The 27,033-nt window shown below is 36.8% G+C and overlaps 5 protein-coding genes across 27 annotated transcripts; 3 read left to right on the top strand and 2 right to left on the bottom strand.

Annotated features, from left to right (window-relative positions):
* Positions 1-421: 421 nt before the first annotated feature.
* On the bottom strand, positions 422-14,556 carry LOC107269387 (epsin-2). 17 transcript variants are annotated; one of them, XM_025086645.1, is made up of 16 exons: positions 14,002-14,289; positions 13,733-13,831; positions 13,524-13,641; positions 10,349-10,425; positions 7,432-7,524; positions 6,937-7,195; positions 6,461-6,660; positions 6,303-6,348; positions 6,017-6,179; positions 5,778-5,910; positions 5,646-5,678; positions 5,275-5,359; positions 5,127-5,135; positions 4,586-4,981; positions 4,309-4,485; positions 422-3,258 (listed from the first exon to the last, which is right to left on the bottom strand). In XM_025086645.1, the coding sequence occupies exons 5-16, from the start codon at positions 7,522-7,524 to the stop codon at positions 3,125-3,127; spliced, it is 1,728 nt and encodes a 575-aa protein (XP_024942413.1). In that variant the 5' UTR covers positions 10,349-10,425; positions 13,524-13,641; positions 13,733-13,831; positions 14,002-14,289; the 3' UTR covers positions 422-3,124. The 17 variants fall into 17 exon arrangements, with proteins under 17 accessions (XP_024942413.1, XP_015598658.1, XP_015598660.1 ...); XM_015743172.2 differs by lacking the exon at positions 13,733-13,831; XM_015743174.2 differs by lacking the exons at positions 13,524-13,641; positions 13,733-13,831; positions 14,002-14,289 and adding an exon at positions 14,346-14,556.
* On the top strand, positions 11,680-17,159 carry LOC107269390 (elongation factor Tu). 4 transcript variants are annotated; one of them, XM_015743179.2, is made up of 5 exons: positions 11,680-11,804; positions 15,668-16,035; positions 16,098-16,469; positions 16,562-16,753; positions 16,837-17,159. In XM_015743179.2, the coding sequence occupies exons 1-5, from the start codon at positions 11,732-11,734 to the stop codon at positions 17,110-17,112; spliced, it is 1,281 nt and encodes a 426-aa protein (XP_015598665.1). In that variant the 5' UTR covers positions 11,680-11,731; the 3' UTR covers positions 17,113-17,159. The 4 variants fall into 4 exon arrangements, with proteins under 4 accessions (XP_015598665.1, XP_024942419.1, XP_015598664.1 ...); XM_025086651.1 differs by having other exon boundaries at positions 11,701-11,804; positions 15,638-16,035; XM_015743178.2 differs by lacking the exon at positions 11,680-11,804 and having other exon boundaries at positions 14,593-16,005.
* A 212-nt stretch (positions 17,160-17,371) lies between these two features.
* Positions 17,372-20,563, bottom strand: LOC107269389 (ATP synthase subunit alpha, mitochondrial). The gene is made up of 7 exons (XM_015743176.2): positions 20,387-20,563; positions 19,926-20,039; positions 19,081-19,430; positions 18,252-18,990; positions 18,032-18,176; positions 17,842-17,959; positions 17,372-17,747 (listed from the first exon to the last, which is right to left on the bottom strand). The coding sequence occupies exons 1-7, from the start codon at positions 20,450-20,452 to the stop codon at positions 17,636-17,638; spliced, it is 1,644 nt and encodes a 547-aa protein (XP_015598662.1). The 5' UTR covers positions 20,453-20,563; the 3' UTR covers positions 17,372-17,635.
* Positions 20,564-20,703: 140 nt separating this feature from the next.
* Positions 20,704-23,315, top strand: LOC107269366 (guanine nucleotide-binding protein subunit beta-5). 4 transcript variants are annotated; one of them, XM_015743122.2, is made up of 6 exons: positions 20,704-21,458; positions 21,583-21,724; positions 21,804-21,940; positions 22,001-22,119; positions 22,193-22,550; positions 22,611-22,940. In XM_015743122.2, the coding sequence occupies exons 2-6, from the start codon at positions 21,619-21,621 to the stop codon at positions 22,938-22,940; spliced, it is 1,050 nt and encodes a 349-aa protein (XP_015598608.1). In that variant the 5' UTR covers positions 20,704-21,458; positions 21,583-21,618. The 4 variants fall into 4 exon arrangements, with proteins under 4 accessions (XP_015598608.1, XP_024942425.1, XP_024942424.1 ...); XM_025086657.1 differs by having other exon boundaries at positions 20,705-21,458; positions 21,564-21,724; XM_025086656.1 differs by having other exon boundaries at positions 20,709-21,266; positions 21,335-21,724.
* Positions 23,316-23,538: 223 nt separating this feature from the next.
* On the top strand, positions 23,539-26,570 carry LOC107269400 (ubiquitin carboxyl-terminal hydrolase 14). The gene is made up of 6 exons (XM_015743197.2): positions 23,539-23,716; positions 23,833-24,011; positions 24,089-24,553; positions 24,613-24,885; positions 24,956-25,250; positions 25,668-26,570. The coding sequence occupies exons 1-6, from the start codon at positions 23,701-23,703 to the stop codon at positions 25,922-25,924; spliced, it is 1,485 nt and encodes a 494-aa protein (XP_015598683.1). The 5' UTR covers positions 23,539-23,700; the 3' UTR covers positions 25,925-26,570.
* The last annotated feature ends 463 nt before the right edge of the window (positions 26,571-27,033 follow it).

The following is a 27,033-nucleotide window of genomic DNA, read 5'->3' as shown; positions in this document are numbered from 1 at the left end:
AGGTATCTGTCGAATATGTGTGTACATTTACAATCCTCCCTATGACAGTTAGATCTATAAAATTCAGTAGCGAGTGTCTTTGATCTCTACGTAATTCTAATACATCCTGATTGATAACAGTTCATCACTGTGACCCCATTTCTGCACCAGAAGGCACGTGCCGCATTTTCCGTTCTGAGACATAATTTATCTACTTCCTTAAATCCATCTGTGGTATCGAGGACCCAAGTTCACCACATATGATCTCTGTTACCAGCAAGTGCAGTAAAAATACAAGAACATTGTATATGAACTAGAATAATTGACTCACATAACATATAATACATACAAGAAATTAATACGTTTCATCAATTCCCTTCAGCTCTCGGTATGTAAAATTGAAGAATAAATAAAAAAAGGACAATTAAAATAAAATACTAAATGAGAGAACTTAAAAATTTTTACATTTATTTGCATAATAATAATAATAATAATAATAATTCATATGATAGGTGAATACTATAGTCTGCTAAAAAATATATATATACTCATATATATATATATAATAATCAATTAGTGTTGCTTGATTTCTCGTCGTTTTAAACTTATATAACGTTGCGCATAAAGTCGGTACTAAATAAAGGCTAAAAACAAGACGGCGTCCGGCTGCTCGGGCAAGAAGTGAAACATTGCATTTTATTACTAAAAACCACACACTGTGACCACCAAATGGCCAGAGTGTATGGCAGCAAGAAGACGAATAATGAAGTTTTTACAAAATCCATAATAACGATAAAAAACAGATGAAGGTTTCGACGAGGATAAAGAAAGTTAAGGGACTGGACGAAATGAATAGCGAATGAAAATAAAATGGATATTCAGAAGCGTATCTTGTCTTAGGAATGGACAGGCATAAATCCACCAAATTTTAAAGATGGTAACTATATAAAAAATAAAAAGGGAAAAAAGAATATCACTTAACCCTTACAGACCTGTAGGTAAAATGTGTCCATTAGTCTACTACCAGCATGGAACAGACTTATATACCCAGGGTGTGTAACGATTAAAACGTTGGAAAGCAACTGAGTCAACGGACGCTGGGCCATAATTATTAGCATGCAAACCAATAAATAATACTACTTCCCGAGAATCTAAATTAAATGCAACAAATGCATAGGAGGGTGCTGATCTCTTAAGCATAATTTTTACAATACCGAAACCTTGTAGAAAGTTCGGCTATTCCTTGAAAAACACACGGTCGTTCGTTAATACCGCAACGTTTGCCGGTGTGGTCGTAGCGCGAAGCAACCGGACGCAATATAAAAAATAAAATGTACAATTTTAATAGGATTGGACTTACATTCAAAAGAGCCAACTGTTATATTACGATCGATTAATCGTTACAGCTTGATAAAATCCGCATTCTTTTATAGATGATTTCTTAAAGTTTCCGCACTTTTTCTTTTACTATTCATTGGGTTTCACAAAGTTAAATTGCACCCATGCTCCAATAATCCCCAAATATAAATAAAACAATAGCGCGTCTCCCGCTCACCAATATCTCTTTTTAAGATATTATTTCAGTATGTCAACGCACGTGACAACTAATGATGATACCAATAACAAATTTCTTAAATAAATTTCGTAATCCATGACCTTCGCTACTACGGCGAGAATACGAGTTTGTCGTACAGTGACAGTCGGTTTATCCTTTAATTACAAAACAAATGATAATCGTAAGACAATGACAACGTCGTGAGCCAAAAGACAGAGAGAAAGAGAACGAGAAGATCCGACTTTAAAGATATTGAATTTTATAATATATATATTGTATCATATATATATATTGTATGTACAATTATCTCCTCTTCTTCTTTTCATTCGTATTTTACAAAATGACGCGACACGATAAAGCTGCACCGTTGACAAATCAATTATAATTAATTAATCAATTAATTATATGTATGATGGTAGCGTCTTAAGAGTAAAGTATCAGTGACCGGCCATGGAGAATTAATAATCGTGCCAATTACTTGTTGGTTTCATTTTAGTTACGTAATAAAATATATTCTTCAAAATATCCCATCGCACTGCTCTTTTTTTAATACAAGACGCTGGAACAATTTCGATTCATTTCGTTAATCAAGATAAAAATAAAGAGCAATCCGATATTTGGAGTGCATACATTATTGACAAACAATTTATCCAGCTGCCTTGTGTTATATTCATAGTCTTTCTTTTCTTTTATTTCTTAATACATTCATCCCTCAGGCTTCTCTTACTGCTCGCATCCCAACGACAAATGGAAATTCCATGTATGTCCCTACTTATCGCGCTACTGAAAGCGGAAGAAGTACGCTGACATAAATTTGATTTAAAGTCGCATTATCGTTATCGGTATTCTCCTGGTTCTCTAATATCTCGCGTAGTCTCTACGTTATCATAGAAAAAGTATATAAATACGAAACGAACGAATGAACGTTACATAGGTCGCCTCTACATTATCCCTGAAAATCCGTACGACAAAGACGCCGGCGAATATGCCTTATTTTCTAGGACACGCGCTTGTTCCGAAGTTCATCAGATACAATCTACATATAGATATGAAAAGAGCATGTATAAAATCTAGGTACCTTGGGAGCTCGTGCTTATGCATCATTGAAACGTGATTCGTCACTTAAAAATAAATGACATATAATAATCATCGAGGCGTCGATTAATTACAAGGAATCTTTCATTGATCCAAGGGACATGCGTGGCTTCGTGGCGATGAGAAGAGGGCAAGGAAACGACCTTAAGGATCCTGTAGCCTTATAAAGTGTCCTGACGCTTAGAAAATAACTCAAGATGGAAGTAAGACACTTGAAGACTCGACAGAGGCATGAGAGATTATTAAAGTTTATGTAAAAAAATCCTCCACGTTCTTTCTCTTTTTCCACTTCAAATACACAGTTACTGTTCATCTTCTCATTTTCCCCATTGTCGCTTCCCTCTCTGCTCACCTAGCGTTAAAACTCTAGATCAACAAGTCTAGTACCTCTGATGAAAACTTATTCCGCGCTGGATTACTTGTAAAACTCTTGAATACGTATTCTTCGAGCGTAGTGATGGCGACGCGCAGTATCACGTTATCAATGACACTCGGCTACGACAGGAACGGATTGGCTGTGGTGCTGGTGCTCGCATTTCCGGTCCATGGATCTTGCCGGATCTGATTGATCGTAGGGCGAGGTGGTGGTGTCGCTGTTGCAAATGGATTCGCCGAGTACGCTACGGCAGCTAGACATTATTTTAAAATATACTTTTAACTGATGTGACACGTGCATGCTTATATTCAACATTACATCTAATATTAATCTAAATATATATTACGAATAATAATTATTATTATTGTTCTTAAGACAAATGATTGAAACGGCCTTTAAGGGAATTGAGTACCTCTGATTACCATGCGGGTAAAATGTAAATGAAAATCATAAATAACAAGATTTTTACAAATTCTTTCCGCGAATCGGAGTTGAGCGCATATTTTACAAGGTTAACAAATAATTTTTACACTACCTTTTTGGACTGTTTAATCCAATAGAGAAAGAATAATGCGACCTGAAAATTTTCCTTCAGTTTTGGATTAAACATTGCCTTGGTACGTATGTAGTTGATATTGAAAATAAAGAGAAATATTACTGAATAAGAAATTAAGAACTACTACTGTAAGGTTTTTAACAGTGCGACACACGTTATCTTGGTCATGCATTTTCTTTGTCATGCAATGACCTTTGGCCGATGGTGAATATATACTCACAAAATTACTTCCAATGAAATGCTGTGTTGCAGACATATAATGTGTGTTACGATTGGGTCTTAAAAATTATTTTGTCGTATGTCGAATTGTCAACTGATAGATTAATATACGTAGGCGATTGCACAAGGATATTCGTAAACATCAAAACAAGCATATTAAGGTTAAGTTTGATCAAGCGACTTTGAGATCAATTGAAAATGATAAAGAATGATTACACAGAGTAATGACATCAATTGTTTCGATATTATAAATATAGAACCGTTAACGATCAAATGAACAAAGCAGGTACATCGAGAAGAAATATAAAAATACATATATCAATTATATCGAGCTTAGCTACCATATCTATTTATATTGAAATTTGACTATTTAAAAAAAGAATTGTACACAATGGAAGATATTTCAATAATTGCATTGTGGGTCGATGCATCGCAAGAATGATTTGCAAATTTCTATAAAGACATCTCTGTCGCTCGTATTGAAAAATTGATAATTAATTGAAAGATTAAGTTAAAGATAGTACTGACCTGCAGGCGGTGGTGGACCGTGTTTAACGGCACTGGCGCTAACAAGGTTGTCCAAATTGACTAAAGCCGAATTTTCACCAAGGAAGGACTGTGGTGTCTTCTTAACGGCTCCCGTACTTGCTGGAAGATTGTCTCCCAGTCCCGTAAAATCAAAAGGATCCGGAGACGTTGTTCCACCTGGAATAACGATGCCATCCCATCGAAATAAGAAGTTTAGTTTCAAAAGTATAAATAGACACATGTCATTCTAAGATAAAAACGAAATTGCGCAGTTTACCATTGTTATTGGGCTGCGGACTGGCTGAGAGTTTATTTCTGTTACTGATGACATCAAATTCATCCAATTCGCCAAGTGGACTGGCTACTGCGTTGCCCTGATTCTGGGCAGGGAAATTATTGAAACCAATTCCAGCGCCGTTAAACCCATTACTGGCAGTACTAAAGCTCGCTGAGCTTGTCGTAGCCGGTAAATTAAATCCAATATTTTGAGGTGATTGAGCGGCAAAGCCAATATTATGCGTGAGGGTAGAATTACTGAACGGTGGAGAAGGAGACGTCAGGGCGGAACCTTCGGCACCGGAAGATGGCGACGGTGACCAAGGATCAGCGTTGCGAGGAGAAGCCACTGTAGCGGGCGATGGCGCTGGAGCTCGCCATGGATCTACTGCAGCTGCTGAAAATTCATTTAACATTCTCATGACTTTATCATAATTTATTAAGAGCACACCTACTATTATTATCATGGTATAAAAGGGTGCTGATATTTCATGTCAAAATTTTTCAAGGAAATTTAGTAAGCGTGTCCGTTTAAGTTTTACCTGTGGATCCTGCCGTCCGAACGAACAATGAACGATGTGAGAACATGCAAAGAAAGTGAAAGAGCATGGATATTATAATCGGGGATCGGAGGCGAGAGGAAATAAAAGAGGAAGTATTAATGCCTGTAAGTAACGAAGAGAAACTTACTGGGCCTTTGTGGTGGGGCAGGAGTCCAGGGATCTATTGGTGGCGATGTGCTTGTCGTCGGGACGCCCCACGGATCGCTGTGTGGCTGTAATAGAAAATGTTACTTTTTTTTTTCTTTTTCAGATATAACAAGGAAATAAAGCATGCCAACCAGTTCAATTACCGTTATACAAAATAACATGTGCCAGTCACTGCCCATTAAAAATAATAATAAGAACCCGTTTTATACACGTATAAGCCAGGATTAACTACATGCTTCTTGCTACTATATCCGTTTTGTTAGTTTAACGGATCTCTCTGTATATACTATTAACAGTTTGTCAGAAAACTCATGTGTGTATAACATAGTAAATCGTCTAGAGCGAACGTACCTTCGGATTAATAAAGTGAGACAAATCCAGTGACTGTAGCGCAACATGCAAAAAATGTGCCACATCACGTAATCATGCAATTTTCGAAAGTCTATTTATTCTAACAAATTGTTTATGTGAATGTTATATTACTTGTGGTCTTGGAGGAGGTGCCACTACAGGAACTCCCCAAGGATCAACCTGGGCCCCTGATGATCCACTTGCCTCACCTAAGTTTACATCCAGTAAATCCATCATATGACTCTGCTTTTCCGTCAGTGGTTGTCTGAGCGAAAAATAGTTTTAAACATCAGAGACTTCTGTTTCAAATGAAGGTAGAAATTTAAAGGGGAAAAAAAAAAGTATACTAAACGCTTGTAATAACATCATACTTGAAATCCTGTTGGCTCTGACTGAGAGCAAGTTGCAATCTGACGTCATCACTGCGCCTCCTTTGTTCTTCCTGCTCTGCTTCTTCTCTCGACATTGCCAGTGCAAGCTGCAGCTGCAACTCTTCCTCGCCGACAGTCTGTGGCCTCGCAGCTTCAAGTTCGGCTGTTCGTGACATGAAATTGAATATAAAAAAATTCACTTACGCAATTCTATCGAATCACTTAAAAGTGACTCGAAGCAAAGACCTTAATTAAAAACGTAATATTAACAAAAATAAACACATACGTCTTGACGCTGATTCAGCTTGATGACAAGGTTCCCAGTCTAGGATCTAAAAAGTGCCAAGAAAATTCCTAAATACAAAATTGCATTACCATTCCCATGACTTAGAACGATAACAGAATCGTCCTATGACAAGTACGTCCTATGACTAAGTAACTCACATCACTGCTCATAGACGACACTGTGTCTGTACCATCTCGACCAAAACCGCTAACCGATTGAGCAAATCTCTCTTTAGCTTTGAGTGCCCTTGCGCGCTCGTTTCTCAATCTTTCATCGTCTTTCAGTAAGGCCACCAGTTGCTTTGCTTTCTCCCGTACATTAATACCCTGGTCCTTGGGTCCTTCCATGTACTGAAAATCTTTAATGATAATATCGAGTTCATTAATTGCCCAGTACATCTTTATAAGACTAAATGTCTCTATCAAACTATTATCCACCTAACAAACCAATTATCAGTTAATAAAATTAAGGTTAATCACAGCATCTAAGGTGGATCATGCATATACATAGTTTCTCTAGATTTCATTATATATCTCAATAACATCTGTGTATGTTATCACTTGTCAGTCAATGAAAGCGTTAAGAGATATCCCCTTGAAAAGCCAAGACGAGATCGAGGCCTTGTTTTCATTACCTTTTAGTGTCTGAATCGCAAAAATATTCTCCTTGCACTGCTGTGCAACTCTCTCAGTCCCAGTCTTGATAAGATACTCCAACAGAACCAGAGCTTTGTATACATGTCGCCAATTCTTCCCATGATCGTTCAGCCTCTTCCACAGCATCTGCATGATCTCCGTAAAAGCCACCACGTTGTAGGTTAGGTCAGCAATTTCTGCCATGAGAGTACTGCTGGGTCCCCATGGATCATTGCTTGTGGCCTTCCTCACAGCTTTCTACACGTAATAAAGTATTACAATAATTTAATATAATCAAGCATAAGAATTGGATCCGGTATAAGAATTTCCACATAATCCTACTGAATAAATCATTTCAATCCTCGCTCATAATTCTGACTCCAGTATTATGTTCTGTCAATTGTCACACCATTGTTAGGTATATAACCTGAGTATTCGTTTACGAAAACTTTTATACATTCAACACGACTTACAAATAGAAAAAGTAACATTACCTGGGCGCTACTGTAGTTGTGAGCGAGATTCATGATGTCCCGCCTGATTCCCGCCAGGTTCACCTGCATCACGTCTTGCCCTTGTTTTCGCATCTAAAACATCATCATTAATCATTACGTGAGCTCGTCACGGCTGTGTATAAAAGAGTTATAATTATTTACAGCCATCTCTCTACACAACATCCTCTAAATCTATCAAAAGGCTACGCCTCCCGTTAGATACGCGAAGAAGTACCCGGACATCAAGCAACACAGATCATATTTATATTCACGAAGAAAATTTACATCGGGAGCAAAAACATTGCGTAATATTCATTACATTCGCGAAATACATACGTAAAGATAAAACGTACAATGACGTAAATTTATATACACATAAAATACGTACGATCTACGTATACAATTATAAATATATAAATATGCACAGATGCACAGGTGATAAGGAAAAATAAAAGGTAACGACGCCTGATGCTCCAAAACGGATGACGTTTTACGTAGAAAGAAAAACTCTCCTTTACCCCACGAATAACTACTCAAAAAATCGAGTCACGCTTGGTAAGAATAGATGTTTTTTTTTTCTTTTTTTCTTTCAAACTGCCCAACACAATAAATTCCCGATTATTCGTTTTTTACCTACTTTATCAACCATCGGCGTATACTCATGATCTTCGCTCTCGGAACGTCTATGCAGAGCCATAGCTCGTGCCCCAGTGACAATGCGGTCCATGCACGCGACGTTCATCACACAAGGAGATCACAAGCACTGAAAGGTATCTTCTCGAATGCAGACGGCAAAAGCACTTCTGAGAGCGCTGAGGGATCGACGCGCTAAACCCAGTTGCACGCGTAGCAAGTGAGACGCGAGGGAGTTCTTTGGGCTTTTGAGTAGAGGGGAAAGCATACGCCGGTACATTATACTGTGTGAGTTCGACTCGTTGCACGCGAATAAACATATTTTTCAAGGTCCCCCGACAAGATCAATGACCAGTTCACTCCATATGATTTAATACAGGCTTGATTAAGGCGAGTATTGCTTATGGTGGTTTTACTATAGAAATTAAATGGACTAACTTCAGACAGTGATACGCTTAAATATATATGGTTAAGTATAGAGTTGTTCAGTAGAAACGCACCGCCTGAAGTTAGCGCGCCCATCTGAGTCTTATGGTAAAACCACGTGCTACGTTTGGGCTGAATAACCTGGTATATTTAAAAGTACATGTTGCATTTGGATATTGCAGAGACGATGGAGTAGAAGGTGAAGACGATTTAGATGAAAGAAAATGAAAATAAAAGAGAGTTTAAAGAGTGGCGAAATCGTTTAGAGGGAAAGTTCGTAAGACGCATTTTCCAAGGTCCGTGGCCTGGTAGCGCTCATTTCGCGCACTAAAATAACAGTAGCCGTGTATACAGATGTTATTTTTAACCTCGTTACACTGCGTGCTAAATCTTGCACGGGAGTTTGCCAGATATTCATTCACTGCAATGTAATTTGTATGAAGAATTCATCGCTGGTATGAAGAAATTAATCGTTATAGGAGCTATGCTAATGTTGGTTCCGACGAATTTACGATTTGACCATGTAACGATTCAAATTACCCGCCGCGAACGGGAAAGCATAAGACGTTTGGGTATTGTCCCGGCAGGGGGTGCTGCTGTCGTTTCTCAAATGTTCAAACGCATACACGATTAAAAAAATGTAGCTGCTCTAGAAACATTTCATTGTTATATAATTCGAAATTGAATTTGTACTGCGTTGAAGTTATACTGTTACTATCGAGGAAAGAGTACTATTATACGGACTAAATTTATAAAAGGTAATATACGAGGAATACCACGCAATTGTATGTACGAAATTAAGGAAGTAACGAATAGTTTAAAAAAAATATAATTATGTTGCTAGTATGATCACTAATCGACCATTGGAAACGAAATGGAATGTAAATAGAAACGATAGCCAAAGAGAACGTCAATGTAAGAGGAATAAAAAAACAATTCAGAAGGCAATTTTTGATATTTCTCAATTAAATAAAATTTACAGCCCATGTGCAACATATGAGAAACATAATTTTCTGTTTTGCGAAACAGGTTTATGATGCATAAATACATTAGAACAAAAGAATTTATATATAGCACGTATGCTCATTTTTCCATGTACTCATTGCAGCACTTACCACCAGACATAGATCTTTGTTTTTACTTTGCGACGTACATTACAGATATGCTTGGCGAAAAGTCTCATAAAATTATGATAACGATAACGAAAGTAACTGTATTAAAAATATGTCCGATTAAAAAACAATGAAAAATTTTATTTTCCATACTGCGTTATATTTGGAGCCTCACACGACAAAAGACAGTGTTTTCGTAAAACAAAACAAAGCATACGAACTTACTCAGTTTCTTCGCGAAATGAGGCAAAAGGAAAACAAAAATAAATAAAATATAATTAATCATAGAGAATATATAGGAAATGCCTGAAGCAAAGGTGAATTTTTCTATATAAAAGTAGGAGACTCCTTTCTCAGCCTCGATCTTCATACCCTCATGGATCACCGTGTAATAGGACTAATAATTTTATTAAAAGAAAATCGAAGCATGTAACCGATAAAAATAACTGAGTATCAATGACAGAGCACTCATTGGCTTTGTACTTGCGCACAAGCAGCACTGACATTTTACGTTACGCCACAGTATACATATATCGTCAGACAGTTACTTTAATGTCACGTGCAATATAAAGAAAACATACGCTCGGCTTAAAGATAATTTCAAACATTCATATGTTCCATAACAAAAGGGCAACTGTTATTGCCGAAAGGCAAGTTAAATAATTGTCAACCGAAGAAAAGATTACTAAAGAAAAAAATAAGTACGCATTTAAGAAAAGCTACATAAGCAATAACGATATACTCACATTGGACGTTTTATGCTTTATGTTGTAATCAGAGATTTTCCCCGAGAAAGAAAAAAGGAACGGCAATGGAACTGCGTCTGAAAAACAAAAACAATCGTAGAGGAATATTTAGTTCTTATTATTAAGAAACTAAAACGAGACTGGTAATTGATATCAGTAAGCACTGAGAAAGTGGGCTATCATTCTTAAAATCCTGATATGAAAGTGGGTTCATACTTAGACTATCTAAAAACACAGACGTATCACACTTATCCCGGATAATGAATAAGTGAAAAACAAAATTGACAAGAACTATGTGTTATATAAAGTAACGTTATTGAATTTATATAAAAATGTGACTCTAGCAAAAGATGATCTGGACCCACAAAAGTACATTTTAATATCACATATGTCAATGTCATTGCGACGCGTCATGTTTCCACGAAGATGATGATTCATGTTAATTACAGACAAGACACTTTTTTGGTATGCAGACGTAGTAGAAAAATATTATGTATTATGATAATCGCAATGATCACTTGATGTTGAGGAAATAATTTAAAAATTTTATATTTTTCCTAGATGAACTCACATGGGACAAGTCGTTGTTGCAAGACTAGTGTATGTTGTCGTTTGTTATTGAAATAAAAAGGAAAAGATTTGTTTGAACATCAGTCTCAATGTTATCACTTTTATATAACGTATAAAAAGTAAAGATGACTGTTCGCCGTTATCTTATCATTTCAGGTATTGGATATACGCTGCTGAATAATTTCACCAAGAATAGTGGCTATTGCAATTTCTGAAATGGAGATGAGCTCGTAATCGTACATTGGGAATGTTTTACGTAAGGAAACCACAAATATCACGAGATATCTTATCTGTCGTTAAAAAGGAAGTAGGTGAAGAGAATTTTCAAGGTGTCCTTTTAAGATTAAATGTCCCTGGCCAGAGAATGAGATCAGAGTAGAACAACAAAGATTAGAAATATTAAATATTTACAATTGTAAAATTAACTTACGGACGTTTCCCAATTCTTTAATGGACGCTGTCACGTACAGTTTGTATAATAATAATTGATTATGTATTACTTTATTGTTTTGTTATAAGTCAGCTGCGTTTAAACACCGTGTACGGAAAACTGGTCTTCATGAGAAAAACCTCATTTCGTAATGGATGCAATGCGACGGAGGTGGAAGTACTAAGAAGTATTGAAATTTAATACAATGAAATTTAGGAGAATAAGTCCAGGACATTTCATGTCACTCAATAATGGTGATGGAGAAATTCACGAAAAATCCAAAAGAAAACAGATCTTACCGATAGGCACTGGTCTACGCGTTTGAAAACTGCAGTCAACATATCTACGTTACTCCAGAGAATCCTTACAAGTGGAGTTAATCGATGGTTAAATATTGCACAACATGTAAGGAACTTCCGCAACCCTTCGGTTCTTACACGTTCGCCTCAGCTGCAGGTGAGAATATAAATGTCAGCTAGTCATTGTATTCATTTGATATACACCTTTCAGTTTATTAACTGTTATGTGTAACAGTGGCCACCTATTGGAGAAAACAGACTCTTTCTGTTCTATTAATTTTTTTCTGATAGACACGTCAGGAAGCAATTGAGAACTTGTCATGATAATCATATTGTAAGCTGTATAAAAAAAGACCTTCCGGACTATGAAATTGAGATGCATTATAAGTCTGATAGTTTTTGGTCAAACAATTTGAGTCTGTTGTTTTTTGGAATCTGTCAATTCATAAGTTTATTAGTCGTAATAGTTCCTATAAAAAATTTTGAAAATAATTAATCAATAATCAATGATATTTTATACATGCGTTATACGTACGTAACTCTAGTGAGTCCTATTTAATTTGTCATTTGCTGTGTAACAGCTGAGCTTGCAACGTCATCATGTAACTTAATACTAATTTATGAAAGGGTCGGAGAAAACGTTGTTTTAAGAGATGCGTCTACTGGGTAACTGACAGGGTTAATACGTTCCAGTTTCCTTCAATGCCAAGTATTTAGGTCATTGTTACTGAGCCTGAAAGGGAAATGAGTGATTGGTATCGAGAGAAATGATGTGGTCATCCAAAAGCGCATATAAATATGTAATGTTGTTACATAATGTGCACAAAGTGCGAGCCGAGTCGTGAAATTGAGCCGAAAATTTTAAAGGACGAGTATCAGAGAACAAAATTAAAAAATCATTAGAAAAATTACGACCTTTACCTTGAAATCAAGTCGGGGTATAAGGTTTGCCATTCGAAGGTCGCTTTTACTATTTCTACGAATATTCATAGATGCAAAAATTGTTCAAATATAGCTGTAAAGACAAGATTTTGCTATATTTTATTTGACAATATAAGAATTAACAGGATATTGCTTCTTGTAAATTTTATATTGAGTTGTGATGGATGCTAAGAAATTGCTTACAAAGTACCACTACTTTCTTTAAATATATTTATTATTAAAGTGTTAACATCTCAAGAGAATGTGACAAAAAATAACTATAGCAATATGATTAACTCTAAGTAGACACATAAGATTGCAGCTTGACGTAAGGCTTCTCATCAGTCCTATAACAGTATTAGAGATATAACTGACCATGGCTTTATTGATCCTGGCACGAGTGCATTTTTTTATTTCAATGAACAGAATCATTTGAAATCCTTTATATAATAATTTCCTTATATGGAAAATTTTTATGTTACCACTCAAATTTCTTAACGATGTTTATCTAACATTAAAAATAAATTCTGACAGCATATATTCCCATTTTACCTTTATCTTGTTCTATGTATAACATGGTTTATTATTAGAAAAGTTGAATTAAGTAGCAACTACTAAAATATTATTTATTAAAAGAATTATAGAAATGAATCATAGCATTGACATATTTGTATATACAGAACTTTTTTGTAATATCTGACCTCTTGTAACATCCCACATATCACATTATGAATTGGGGACACATTATAATGCAAGTATATACTAAACCTTATGGGAGTCATACGTTTACAAACCTACACAAAAATACTGTCACAGGACCACTAACAAGACCTAAACCATACACAAATTTTAAGCGATTAGCATTTCTTTAACATAAATATATGTGAAACTATTAAACAATTAACTACAGTATCTTAAAAGCAAACTCTTTAAAACGAAAATAATACATCAGTACCTGTCCACGTCTAGATGCTCAAGAAATCTCTAGATCTAATGGTTGGCTCAAGGAATTATACCAAAGGAAGAATCCCTGCCTAGATTCTCAAGATTAACGTGTATCTGCTATCGTCATCCTTGACACACACAGAAAGATACATACAATCGTACGATTCTGAGAAAGATACAAACTCGTAGAGAGTGGAGTAACACTGCAAAATATCATACGTCAATTTCTAAACGTGACGTTTCTTCCCCACCGCCTTTACACTCATTTGCACTATACGCTCCTGGCATTCTCTAAGGTGTGAATTTAGGTTGAGCCTACTAAATTCAAAATACATAAAATTCCTAAGAATGAAAACCTAAAGGCGTGGGTGAGATACACTCTGATCGTAAAAGAGAAGTGTATCAGACTCGGACTGTTTTCCTCAATCTTCACCATCAAAGATATACACACCTAGTATGTCTGATCAAGTTTACGTTATTCTACTTACTCGTATCCCGTTATAACTGTCGTGTTTCCCAGGCGTTAATAAACGAGACGCACTTATAATTTGACACACAATTTCTTGCCCAAAACGTTCCTCAAAATAACACAAGACAATTATGACAAGTCCATTCACAAGACTGACGAATCAGCAGCGATAAACTAAAATGGCGACCGAACGTTTCCTCTTCCGGCGTTCGCCCTGCCTGCTTTGCAGTGCCGTATGATTATTTATGGTAGAATGTATTCGTGCTTGATGTTTTAGGCGTGTCAATCACTTGACTATTAGTTATCTAATAATATATTAATAACGTTTTTGTATTTTATTTTCAAAAACTCCTTAATGCTTACGATTAATTATAACTTCCCATGCAGTTTTCCGGCTTTGCTGCAAACCAATTCTTGTCCATTGTTATTTGATCTTTGAAATGAATCCGTAATAGATTTTTTGCAAGTTTCTCACGTCAACACGGTTAATGCGAATTTTTTATATAACTAGAGAATTTGATATTCAGTCTGTCACGCAGAACAGAATGGATTAATTCGTAGATAAAAAACCTTTACACAGGACACCTGCAATCAGGCCACAAGGTGAATATATAGGTAGATAATAGAATCTCGTGTTCAAAAGATGAAAACGTGCCGCGGTTAGTTCAAACTCCGTTTTAGAATTGAGTAAAGTTTGTCTTTACCTGAAAAAATCTATTCCTGCCAGAACGAAATGGATTTAATTTCAATAACAATGAAGACCATGCGAAAGAGTTGATCTACTTTTATAAACATATTTGATTATAATAATATACTGTGTTATTTTTATAAATGGCACGGTATGCTATTCCATGCTCTAATGAACTGCCAACATAGCGGAATCGCGTTAACCAAACCATAACCATACACTGGATTAAGTTTTTCGCAATCTTAACAAATATTTTTTCTTCCTTATGAAATATTTTTAGTATCTTTAAATCATTATCATTTATTTTATATGTACATAACATTTATGCTGTTATAAACTTTTTATGAGTACCAGTCTATAAGCATAGCAATGATGGTCTAAAAACTATAAAATTTCTTCAATACAATCAATGAGTTTTCTTCATTTTATTTATACATGGTAACCTGTGAATGTTTGATTTTCTATTGTAAATTATTCATGTCATCAATCGTGGATCCCGTTACTGGTTTAACGTAGTAAGACTTGCCGATCGGCTTAGTTATGTTATGATGTAATACATTTCAACTACTCCAAAAAACTTCACGAACTCATTTGTTTGTATGTACACTTGCATAGTTTATTATTTGAACTAATCATTCTACATTCTGAAAACTACTACTGTTGAAATAACTGAAAAGGAGACAATTGTTTTGTCATGAACAACAAAGTAATATTTTTAAATGTTTGTCGGTAGTAAGTACCGGTGTAGTTCCGATTGTTATAACGTTTTTATCAGTTTTGCTTGTGATATTATAATCAAGGAATAACATAGACACAATGACTGTCTTGAAGAATGTATGTCGGATGATACTTAATACAAAAACTGTACAATTTAAATTGTACACACGTCAATCGTATTCGTTGTACAATTTACAAAGACTTGCTAACCTCAACAATAGTGTAAATTCTCGTTTTTGCTCCAATAAAGTCAAGACTGAGGAACCGATATGTAATGTAGGCACTTTAGGACATGTGGATCATGGTAAGACAACCCTTACAGCAGCTATTACAAAAGTGATTGCTGAAGAGGATAAGACATGTGAGTACGTGTCGTACGATCAGATTGATAAAGCTCCTGAAGAAAAAGCAAGAGGAATCACGATAAACATTGCACACGTGGGGTACCGTACCAAAGCTAGACGCTACGCACATACAGACTGTCCAGGTCATGCTGACTTTATTAAGAATATGATCAGTGGTGCATCGCAGATGGATGGAGCTATTTTACTTGTTGCAGCAACTGATGGTGTTATGCCACAAACTCGAGAACACCTTTTACTTGCAAAGCAAGTTGGGGTGAAATACTTTGTTGTCTTTATAAACAAGGTTTATAATAAATTTTCATTAATCATACATTTGTAGTCAGTTTTTAATATATTAACTTCCAGGCAGATGTGGCTGATCAAGAAGTTTTGGAACTAGTAGAAATTGAAACCAGAGAGTTACTCTGTGATTTTGGCTTTGATGGAATAAATATTCCAGTAATATATGGATCTGCACTTCTGGCCTTACGAGGGGATACATCTGAATATGGAGTACCTTCAGTAAAGAAGTTACTTGATGCAATAGATACATACATACCAACTCCAACAAGAGATTATACTTCACCATTCTTATTGCCAATAGACAATGCATTTTCAGTTCCTGGTAGAGGAACAGTAGTGGTTGGTACAATAAAACGTGGTATTGTTAAAAAAAATATGGATGCGAATCTTTTGGGTTTTGACGAATCAATTAATACCACCATCAGTGATATACATGTAAGGCCATGCTCAACTCATAAAATTTTAGTAACAAATACTTCATTTTTATTATAAAAGTCTCAAAATAATAAACTCTTTGTATATATCAGATTTTTAAAAAAAGCGTTACCGAAGCTGTTGCCGGTGAGAACGTTGGCGTGTTACTGCGAGGAATAAAAATTGATAGAATACGAAAAGGAATGTTGGTGTGCAAAGCTAAATCTATGATGGCAAGTAATCACTATGAAGCCCAAATTTATTTACTCAGTTCTTCAGAAGGAGGTCGTCACAGACCCATGAGGGTAAAATATTTTCCTGAAATTTTGTTTTCCACTGTGTAATATTATTTTCTCACACATATTCAGCATCGTTTAATTTCCTATAGCCTACAGGTTACTGTCAGCCGCTTTACAGTACTACCTGGAACGTACTATGTCGCCTTGACTTGATGCTACCTGAAGGTACAAACATGCTGATGCCTGGTGAGCATGTAACAACTAAACTAACTCTGCTAAGATCTATGCCAATGATGGAAGGCCAGTCATTTACAATCCGTGAAAATAAATGTACCGTGGCTACTGGGATGGTAACAAAAATCTTGCCGCCTATTAACGTGGACAAACGTAAGTTGAACAAAGCGATATTACCAGACACACAATAGTAAATTTGAACTGTGTATTATAAATAAACAAAGTCATTTTATTCGAATGTGAATTTTATTCCACTTTATCGCAACTATTGGTACCTTCATTCTTTAACATTTTCTTTACTCTTACACTAAACACGCTGTGAACTTTATTATGTAGAATTCCACATTCGAATGATAAACAAGTACAAGCATGAACGTACAAAGTATTACAATGAGATGCATGGGCTGTTAGTGTTAGTCGAGATCTAGACCGCAACAGGAATTAAAATTATTCTTCGATATAGGTACTTTATTTTTTATTAAAGACCAATGTGTAAGGTACATGTGTATGTATATGACTATAGTGATTATCGTTCGAATGCGTGACTGTTCGTAATAATATTAACAGCGTGCGACTGTCGTACACTTGAGAGTGAATGCTTTCCGATAAAACGAGTAACATTCGCAACTCAATCGATACAGGCGCCACAGTTGTGGCAGCAGCGCTCTGTCAATTAGCTATCGTCAGCTGAATAACAAATTTTTAAATGATGATTTACGCGAAGGATGCAAGGAAGTCTGTGACGACCTTCTTCAACTTGGCATCGGATGCCTCGGTGATGGAGTTTTCCTTAGCGATGGTGGCGAGAAGATCTTGCTGGGTGGCCCTATTGAAAACGAATTACACATAAATATATTGTGATTAAGATAAGACTATCTCGGGACTGACGATAACACCGTGCTTTAAATATTTTAATTTACCTAATGTGGGCAAGGAATTCCTTCTCGAAGGCAGTGATTTTGTTGGGTTCCATCTTGTCAAGGTACCCACGGACACCGCAGTAGATGACGGCAACCTGTTCCTCAATAGCCATGGGCACTGTGGACATTAAAATATATTAGTTTGTGGTTTTTATATTTTGTTGGAATAAATGAAGATAAAAATATTTACCATATTGTCCCTGCTTGAGGAGTTCGGTAAGCCTGACACCACGGTTCAGGAGTTGCTGGGTAGCAGCGTCCAAGTCGGAACCGAACTGAGCAAAGGCAGCGACCTCACGGTACTGGGCCAATTCCAGTTTCATGGAACCAGCGACCTAAAGTATTGACATAAAATTTTATGTGACAAATATTAAAATTGCAATGTATTTGATGATTTAATGGAATTATACCTGCTTCATGGCCTTAGTCTGGGCAGCAGATCCGACACGAGATACAGACAGACCGACGTTGATAGCAGGACGGATACCCTTGTAGAACAATTCAGTTTCCAAGAAGATCTGCCCGTCGGTAATGGAAATTACGTTGGTGGGAATGTAAGCGGATACATCACCAGCCTGGGTCTCAATGACAGGCAGGGCAGTCAAGGAACCACCTCCCAAAGTTTCGTTCATCTTGGCGGCTCTCTCAAGGAGACGGGAGTGAAGATAGAATACATCACCAGGGTAGGCCTCACGACCTGGGGGTCTCCTGAGCAGCAGAGACATTTGACGATAGGCAACAGCCTGCTTGGACAAATCGTCATAGATGATAAGGGCATGTTTGCCATTGTCTCTGAAGAATTCACCCATGGCACAACCGGAGTATGGGGCCAAGTACTGCAGAGGAGCAGCATCAGAGGCGGTGGCGGATACGATGATGGTGTAGTTCATAGCACCACTGTCTGTCAGACGTTTTACGATCTGAGCGACAGTAGATCTCTTCTGACCAATGGCAACGTAGATGCAGTACAGCTTCTTCTTCTCTTCGCCGGCATCATTGAAACGTTTCTGGTTGATAATAGTATCAATAGCCAGAGCAGTCTTTCCAGTCTGCCTGTCACCAATGATCAACTCACGCTGGCCACGACCAATAGGTACTAGAGAGTCGACGGCCTTGATTCCAGTCTGCATAGGTTCCCTGACAGAGACTCTGTGCAGAAAAAAATAAAACACAATGAAACAAAAATCACGAGTCAATTATACATTCAAAGTCCATAAATATTTTTATATTCCTTCTAACCTGGGAATGATACCAGGGGCTTTGGTACCAATACGGAACCTCAGCTTGCTGTTCAGAGGTCCCTTACCATCAATAGGATTACCCAGAGCATCGACAACACGACCCAAAAGCTGTTCACCAACGGGAACGTCGACGATGGCACCAGTACGCTTGACGATATCTCCTTCCTTGATGTGCCTGTCATTACCAAAGACGACAACACCGACGTTGTCAGGCTCCAAATTCAAAGCCATACCTTTCAGGCCAGAGCTGAATTCCACCATCTCATCAGCCTGGATGTTCTTCAAACCGTACACACGAGCAATACCATCTCCGATACTGAGTACACGGCCAGTTTCTTCAAGATTGGCCTATAATTTATTATTAATTTTGTAGAACCTTCTGATCTGCTTTACAATTTTGTTACACTATTTATATTAATGTAGCAATGTTAAAAATGTTTGATGAATGTTGGAGCAAATTATGTAATCATGGAGGACATTTTTGAACCACGAACTAAATTTGGAACATTGTAAAATAGAACAAGAACAAAACTAAAACCTTATACAGTGACATACTTAGAAAAATCATCACATAATCTGTTGCAATATATGAAAAATCAGAGTAAAATCTATCTTTCAAATTGTGATAATTAATTTCAATACATATAAACAATATACAATAGTAAGAAATATAAATTTATGTTAAATCAATCACATAACTACTCCGCTATGTAAAGGTATATTTTAAATTAGTCATCTACACTTTTTCTAACACCGTAAATGGTCCTCTGTACCTTTTCATTACCTATTCAGTGTACACATCTAAAATATACAATTTTCTAACAATTTAAGAAATTTGCTTACCTTGGGGGCTGAGCCAAGGATGCGTTCCTCCAAAATGGAAGAGATCTCAGCAGAACGGCGGCTGCAGGATACATGATATTTCCTCGTGGCAACACCAGCCACGGGCCAGTTGATCTACAAATGAATACAGCAGTCTCTAAATCGTGTTCCTGGTTCATCAGCTCCAGATGCTTATTACATAACTCAATCTCATTCTGTTTATGTAATACATTGTCGAGCACACAGAACACATTCGGCGATATTGTTCTGTGAGTTTTGATTTAATATAATCGCGCAAATATGCGCACAATTTACACGGATTAGAAAGGCTACGAACCTGCGGCAACAATAATTAAATGCGGCCGGCGAAACACATTAAGAAACATGTCGGCTATTGAAGACACCCATGTCCGTTAAGTCTCTTTTCTACCTGGACGAATCTCATTTGAATCTGACAAAGTTTATATCCATTTTTTATTTACCTGTATGGTGGAGTTAGGTAGCTGTCTCGCCACAGAGGCAGCCAAACGTAGGGACAATAGAGCCATTTTTATATTTAACGCCCGTCGACCGGACCACGAAGTCAAAGATGGAGAACGGTCAAAGATAGAGACGAGCAGAAGAACGACCTGACCAACCCCACTCTGTTCTCATCAGGCAGGAAGTCGGAAGCCATCGACCCAATTGCTAACCTCATACCCAAAGCCAACGACACCTTGCAAAAAAAACAAAATAGCAACGAACCATTTGTTCCGAGTGTTGCACGAGAAAATTTTTATCTTTTTGCAGTAAAATTTGCATTGTTATTAAAATTTTTAATATAGATAAATATAGAATTGATTTTAATTATATGATAAACTTTAAAATGAACCCTGGTTCGAGGCTACGCGCACTGCAGATCAATCCAATATTGGCGTGAAATAAACGCGCAGATTTTGAACACCAGCCAAAGGAATTGCACGATTGAAATTCATCTTGGGTTTTATAGATTTAAGGCGATAGCGAATTGTTATATACTCGTGCAAAAATAAAGAAACTTTATTTAATACTAAATTATTTGTTATAATATTGTTATCAGTATATATCAGTAGGTTATAGGGTTTTAGGCAGTTTTAGGTACCCTGAAACAATATGGCAGATATAACGAATGCCTCGCGGTGCTATGTCATTTTGTTGAATTTAGGATATACCTTGTATTTAAACAATCCAATTTGATTATTATTAAAAAATACTGTTATAGTGACAAGAGATTTTTCTGTCATGGGCAACAATGGACGCGATATCAGTGTGCATGTAAAAGGGCCCTTTAAAGGTTAAAATTGGAGGGTGCTCAAGAGCGTCATTGCACCGGCGCCAAACTTTGTTATTATCGATACGTATTGATTATTGTTGTTGTATGCGTTTCATAAAACTTAAAGACCTGTTTGCAGTGGAATCAAATGAAAGATCAAAGAAATATTTAGAGGAACCGCATTCAAGGCTGCACTTTTTGCAAGAGGAAGTGTGCATCCGCTTAAAGGAGGATCCTTGTTCTGTCAACGTATCGATCCTACAGTAATTAGACTCTCGAAATTTGTGAATGTTTCTTTGAAATCTTGTAAAACGTCAAGTAGTGACATTACTTGCTACTTCACAATAATAATTGATGGTGTGCATTAGGAAGTGTTTGTTGAAATAGGGACACACCCAAAAGGCCACTAAAATAGAAAAAAAAATGGATTCAGCCACTGAATTGGAGCAAATTGAAAAATTGGCCAAAGAAGCAGAAAGCCTCAAAATACGATTAGAAGATGAAAGACAAAAATTAAATGATGTTACACGTAAAGGATTTTTTTCATTATTATATGCTTATAATGCTGATAGTGATGAGTTTCAATAAATTTTACTTACTATTTGCAGTTGCTAGTGTAGCTGACAGACTGGAACCAATTAATTGTATGAATGTCAAGCCAAGGCGTATTTTAAAAGGACATCAGGCAAAGGTTTTATGTTCTGATTGGTCACCAGATAAACGGCACATTGTATCATCTTCACAAGTATGCATTTACCTTCTATTTGGTTTATTCGAAACTTCTAAATCCATGGGATTCTCTTAGGATGGCAAGATGATAATATGGGATGCTTTTACAACTAACAAAGAACATGCTGTTACTATGCCAACTACTTGGGTGATGGCTTGTGCTTATGCACCTAGCGGTGCTCTTGTAGCTTGTGGGTATGTAGATAATATATACATTCAAATATAATTGATACCCTGAAGAAAACTATAATGCACTATTGCATTTTAGAGGACTAGATAACAAAGTCACAGTCTATCCACTCAGTTTAGAGGATGATGTCTCAGCACGTAAAAAGACTGTTGGTACGCACACTTCATATATGTCCTGCTGTGCATTTCCAAATAGTGATCAGCAAATTTTAACTGGAAGTGGTGATAGTACCTGCGCCTTATGGGATGTAGAGAGTGGTCAACTCTTACAAAACTTTCATGGCCATTCTGGAGATGTTATGTCCATCGATTTAGCACCCAGTGAGACTGGAAATACGTTCGTTTCGGGTAGCTGTGATAAAATGGTTCTCATCTGGGACATGAGAAGTGGGCAGTGTGTACAGAGCTTCGAAGGACATCGTTCTGACGTTAATTCGGTAAATTTCTAATGCAGTCATTTATTTACTATAATATCCTTTAATTCTTTTAAATTACAGGTACGATTTCACCCCAGTGGTGATGCGGTAGCAACAGGATCGGATGACGCCACTTGCCGTCTCTTTGACCTGCGGGCCGATAAGGAAGTAGCCGTCTATGCTAAGGAGAGCATCATTTTTGGTGCCAATGCTGTGGATCTCAGTATAAGCGGACGATTACTCTTTGCTGGACATAATGATTATACAGTTAATGCTTGGGACACGTTAAAGTGCCAAAGAGTAGCACTTCTCTATGGTCATGAAAATCGCGTTTCTTGTTTGCGAGTATCCCCAGATGGTACTGCACTCTCTACAGGAAGTTGGGACGCAACACTACGAGTCTGGGCTTAAATAATGCTCTTTGAAAGGATCCTTGATCTTACTTTTTTTATTATTCATTTTCTCAGTCTACCATGCGACGTTTATCGGATGACATGCTATGATAAACAGGACACGTGGTGAGATGTTTCCTACTAAGGCATGGGCTACGAATTTGTACTCAAAAATGATGCTAAAACGTATTGCCAAAATTTGCCTAGAGAAATATTATAAGTGATAGTATTGTAAGTGCAATAAAGTGAAATAGTATAATGAGGTTGTAGAGTATTGAAGAAAAATGGACCGTTTCATAGGCTGGACCTGATTTATAGTGAATTCGGAAGCCAAATTGTTCTCGTTGTTGAATTAAGACCATGTAAATGTTAATAAATACATAGCAAAGATCAATGATGTTGTTTTATTAATGTACTTTGTATTATAAAGTTTGTTACATTTTGTTCTTTTTTTGTTATTCCATTTCAGTTGTACAATATTATGAAAAATGAGATTCATCACCAATTCTATACTGTTATTTATATCATCAATGACGAAGACGTTTTGAAAATACAGAAACATTCTACTTTATCTATCATTATCTGGAAAAAAAATATCTACTTCAAGTAGCCGCTTAGCTAGCGCTACAACGCGATGTGCAGTGGTCTCAGTCGCGTCTGACTTTGCACTTTAATTCCTTTTACTTCGAGTTGATTTATTGTGAAAAAAGTACTGTGCAAATTTCAATTTGCATTTGGAAAGTGTATCGTGAATTGTGCTGTGTTTAAATTGTACAAAAATGCCACAATTTTCAAGTAAGCATTAAGATATATCATATTTTGCGGTGGTTGTAACCTCAAATATTTTGCAATTTCGCTTGTTCACTGTACCAGCCAGCCTTGAATGCCTTTATTTACTCCTGTGTTTGCAGTTAAGGTAAAATGGGGTAAGGAACTTTTTCCAAATGTGGAAGTCAACACGGATGAAGAACCAATGCTATTCAAGGCACAGCTCTTCGCGCTCACTGGAGTACAACCTGAGCGACAAAAAGTTATGCTGAAGGGTATGACTCTGAAGGATGATGATTGGGGTAATATAAAGCTGAAGGATGTAAGAGAATTATTATATAGATATTATGATACTCCAATATCATGTTTGTAATACTAACTTTTTATCATTATTTCTAGGGTGTTACTGTATTAATGATGGGTTCAAAGGAGGAAGATGTACCTACGGAGCCAACAGAGAGGCCATTGTTTCTAGAAGACATGAATGAGTCTGAAATAGCTACTGCATTTGATTTGCCAGCTGGTTTGATGAATCTTGGAAACACCTGTTATCTTAATGCTACTGTTCAATGCTTAAAAACAGTCCCAGAATTGCGCGATGCACTCAAAAGTTTTTCAGGCGGCCTGGCCGCTGCTGGTAGCACTTCTTTAGTTCCTGCACAGAGCATCACAGCTGCTCTAAGGGACTTGTATGAAGGAATGGATAAAGGATCTTCCTTGCCACCTGTAGTTCTGGTTCAAATGATGCATTTAGCATTCCCACGATTTGCTGAGAAGTCTGAACATGGAGGATTTCAACAACAAGATGCTAATGAGTGCTGGACTGAGCTGATTCGTATGCTTCAGCAAAAATTACCAGCAAAGGTAAGTTCAATTCACTATTATATTGAGTTTCAGGTATTTATTACGTATAATTCCTACAGGAGAACGTAGCAGCAGGGGAAGGTAGTAGCTCACAAGCATGTAAACCAAGTTCTCTTATTGAACAATACTTTGGAGGTACATTCGATACTGAACTGAAGTGTGTTGAATCTGAAGAGGAGCCACCGACTCATGGAAAAGAAGACTTTTTACAACTAAGTTGTTTCATTTCAACAGAAGTAAAATATATGCACTCTGGGCTACGAAATAAAATGCAAGAACAGTTAACTAAAAAATCCCCCACTCTCGGTCGAGATGCAGTTTATACAAAAACAGTACGATAAATTTTTTAAAAATTGTATGTATTAATTACAACGATCCTTTAATGTCACTTTTGAATTTTAGTCGAAAATTAGCAGATTGCCAGCGTATTTGACTGTCCAGTTCGTTCGATTCTATTATAAGGAGAAAGAATCTATTAATGCTAAGATTCTAAAGGACGTCAAATTTCCTTTAGAATTCGACGCCTTCGAATTATGCACTAGCGAGCTTCAAAACAAGCTTGCACCCATGCGCGAGAAATTCAAAGAACTGGAAGACAGCCAGGTAGAAGAGTCTCGAAGTGTCAAAGAGAAGAAGGACAAAGGTGACGGTAACAAGAACAAGAACGTAAAACAGGAGCCCTTCTGGTTCCCAGATGGTAAGTCTACATCCTGCTTTTTCAACAAATATAGAAAAATTCCAGAAAATCTGTAGAAGCCACTCAAATAAGTTCTATCTGCTTTCTCTCATGCTTCTGTTTATTTATAATTAGTAACAGCCTGCAGCCATGTGCACTCTCTATCTCACTATGTTATTTACGGCTGGTTTTTGACGTTAGTAAATATTATACTTTAAGATGGATTAATTTACGTCTACTTGATACAACTAAAAAAAAAGAAACATCAAACAAATTTACTTTAATCAAAAATGCATCAAGTGCTATAGTACTTAGTCTATCCAAGACTAAAATATATAAGGTTTAGCAGATTCTTTTACATTGAAACTCTTATCAAGTTGGCCCTTCCGAAACACCTCACTCGTGAATAGACATACACAAAAATTGCACCTGTTACAGATCTGGGCTCAAATAACAGCGGATACTATACGCTGCAAGCTGTTTTAACGCACAGAGGTCGTTCCAGCAGCAGCGGTCACTATGTCGCCTGGGTACGTCAGAAAGATGACATGTGGTTAAAGTGTGACGACGACGCCGTCAGCGCCGTCACCAGCGAGGATGTCCTAAAGTTAAGCGGTGGTGGCGATTGGCATTGTGCATACGTGCTACTTTATGGTCCTCGAATTCTCGAAGTACCCATAACCGAGACTAATTAATTTCTACTCGAATCTGATAATCAACTGCTGCACGGCTATATGATAAAAGCAGAGAGAAAGAGAAAGAGAGAGAAAAAAAAAAAGAATAAAAAGACCAAAAAGGAAGGAAGAGAATTCAGCCGAGACTGTATTCAACAATTTTCAATTCAATATCCTGATGATGAACGCGTTTAAGGCATTTATGTGACGCGCAATGTATTGTCTATGTATTTGCACTGTTGCATTTGGCACTAGCTTGTCGAGTGCATCGAAAAAGTGTCGTGACGCCTTGTAAAACCAGCTACGACTATACATAATAATTGTTAAATATGTGAAACGAATGTGAGTGGCGGGCTCGTGGTAGGATTTAGTTTCTCTTTTTTTTCGCGCCAGTGCCAGTGATATTAACGCACGTAGTAAAGTTGATACCAAGATGGAGATTGTTGTTTTTAAAGATAATTAAAACCAATAAAGCGTCTGGGCCGCGAATCGAGTTCATGAATTTTTACAAGAAGATGAAGAAAGGAAAAGAGGAGATTCCCGCGTGGCACAGATGACATTTTTAATCAGGACGTTCAGTGTCGACGACTTATAAACAACTCATAACTGTGAAACTTACTATGTGTTCTTTTTGTAATATTAAAGCAACAGTTATTATTTAAAATTTTATACTGCTTATCCCAATAACAATCCTATTCGAATTTTCAAAATTACAGGTAAACTAAACACCACTTTTATTTTTCGTAGCGTTACTTTTACCTTCCCGAACAAAGTAAATCCCGACTTTTGGTAGGGATGCTTCTTGGTACCTGGATCATTGTGGAAAAAAAATCTTTCACAATGCTTAAGGGAACCTTTCTACAGAATCCAATCCCTTAAGTTAACTCAGGTATTTATTTCCAAAGGCCTGAGACGGTTGCTTATTTCTGCGAAAGCCAAAGCAGGACATTTTTATGTTACAACTGCAATAACTGAAGCAGTTCTTTGGTTTTCTGAGATTTATAAAAGTCAATGCTTATTTATGTTACTTTTTGTCGTAATGCAAATAAGCCAAATATGATAGCAAATTTCAAATGATTTCATATATTATTTTAAGAAACGCTTTTGCATCTCCATAGCAACCTAATCAA

The sequence above is a fragment of the Cephus cinctus genome, unplaced genomic scaffold (genome assembly GCF_000341935.2).
Source record: "Cephus cinctus unplaced genomic scaffold, Ccin1 Ccin1_scaffold0638, whole genome shotgun sequence".
NCBI lineage: Eukaryota > Metazoa > Arthropoda > Insecta > Hymenoptera > Cephidae > Cephus > Cephus cinctus.
The sequence above is the reverse complement of the archived record's forward strand: the minus strand, read 5'-3'. Positions and strand labels throughout refer to the sequence as shown.

What these genes read in the sequence shown, in the direction of transcription:
- LOC107269366 (XM_015743121.2), top strand. Translation starts at nt 21,619, where the DNA reads ATGGATTCAGCCACTGAATTGGAGCAAATTGAAAAATTGGCCAAAGAA. An exon ending in AAAATTAAATGATGTTACAC is followed by an intron (nt 21,725 to 21,803) that starts GTAAAGGATTTT and finishes TACTATTTGCAG; the next exon opens with TTGCTAGTGTAGCTGACAGA. An exon ending in GGTGCTCTTGTAGCTTGTGG is followed by an intron (nt 22,120 to 22,192) that starts GTATGTAGATAA and finishes ATTGCATTTTAG; the next exon opens with AGGACTAGATAACAAAGTCA.
- LOC107269387 (XM_015743165.2), bottom strand. Translation starts at nt 8,173, where the DNA reads ATGAACGTCGCGTGCATGGACCGCATTGTCACTGGGGCACGAGCTATG. An exon ending in ATACGCCGATGGTTGATAAA is followed by an intron (nt 7,525 to 8,068) that starts GTAGGTAAAAAA and finishes ATGATGTTTTAG; the next exon opens with ATGCGAAAACAAGGGCAAGA. An exon ending in TCCGCAGCCCAATAACAATG is followed by an intron (nt 4,486 to 4,585) that starts GTAAACTGCGCA and finishes TCGTTATTCCAG; the next exon opens with GTGGAACAACGTCTCCGGAT.
- LOC107269400 (XM_015743197.2), top strand. An exon ending in GTAATATAAAGCTGAAGGAT is followed by an intron (nt 24,012 to 24,088) that starts GTAAGAGAATTA and finishes CATTATTTCTAG; the next exon opens with GGTGTTACTGTATTAATGAT. An exon ending in ATGCAGTTTATACAAAAACA is followed by an intron (nt 24,886 to 24,955) that starts GTACGATAAATT and finishes TTTGAATTTTAG; the next exon opens with TCGAAAATTAGCAGATTGCC.
- LOC107269390 (XM_015743177.2), top strand. Translation starts at nt 15,487, where the DNA reads ATGACTGTCTTGAAGAATGTATGTCGGATGATACTTAATACAAAAACT. An exon ending in TTGTTGTCTTTATAAACAAG is followed by an intron (nt 16,036 to 16,097) that starts GTTTATAATAAA and finishes ATTAACTTCCAG; the next exon opens with GCAGATGTGGCTGATCAAGA. An exon ending in CCACCATCAGTGATATACAT is followed by an intron (nt 16,470 to 16,561) that starts GTAAGGCCATGC and finishes TGTATATATCAG; the next exon opens with ATTTTTAAAAAAAGCGTTAC.
- LOC107269389 (XM_015743176.2), bottom strand. Translation starts at nt 20,452, where the DNA reads ATGGCTCTATTGTCCCTACGTTTGGCTGCCTCTGTGGCGAGACAGCTA. An exon ending in TACCTAACTCCACCATACAG is followed by an intron (nt 20,040 to 20,386) that starts GTAAATAAAAAA and finishes ATTCATTTGTAG; the next exon opens with ATCAACTGGCCCGTGGCTGG. An exon ending in GAATTCCTTGCCCACATTAG is followed by an intron (nt 17,748 to 17,841) that starts GTAAATTAAAAT and finishes CGTTTTCAATAG; the next exon opens with GGCCACCCAGCAAGATCTTC.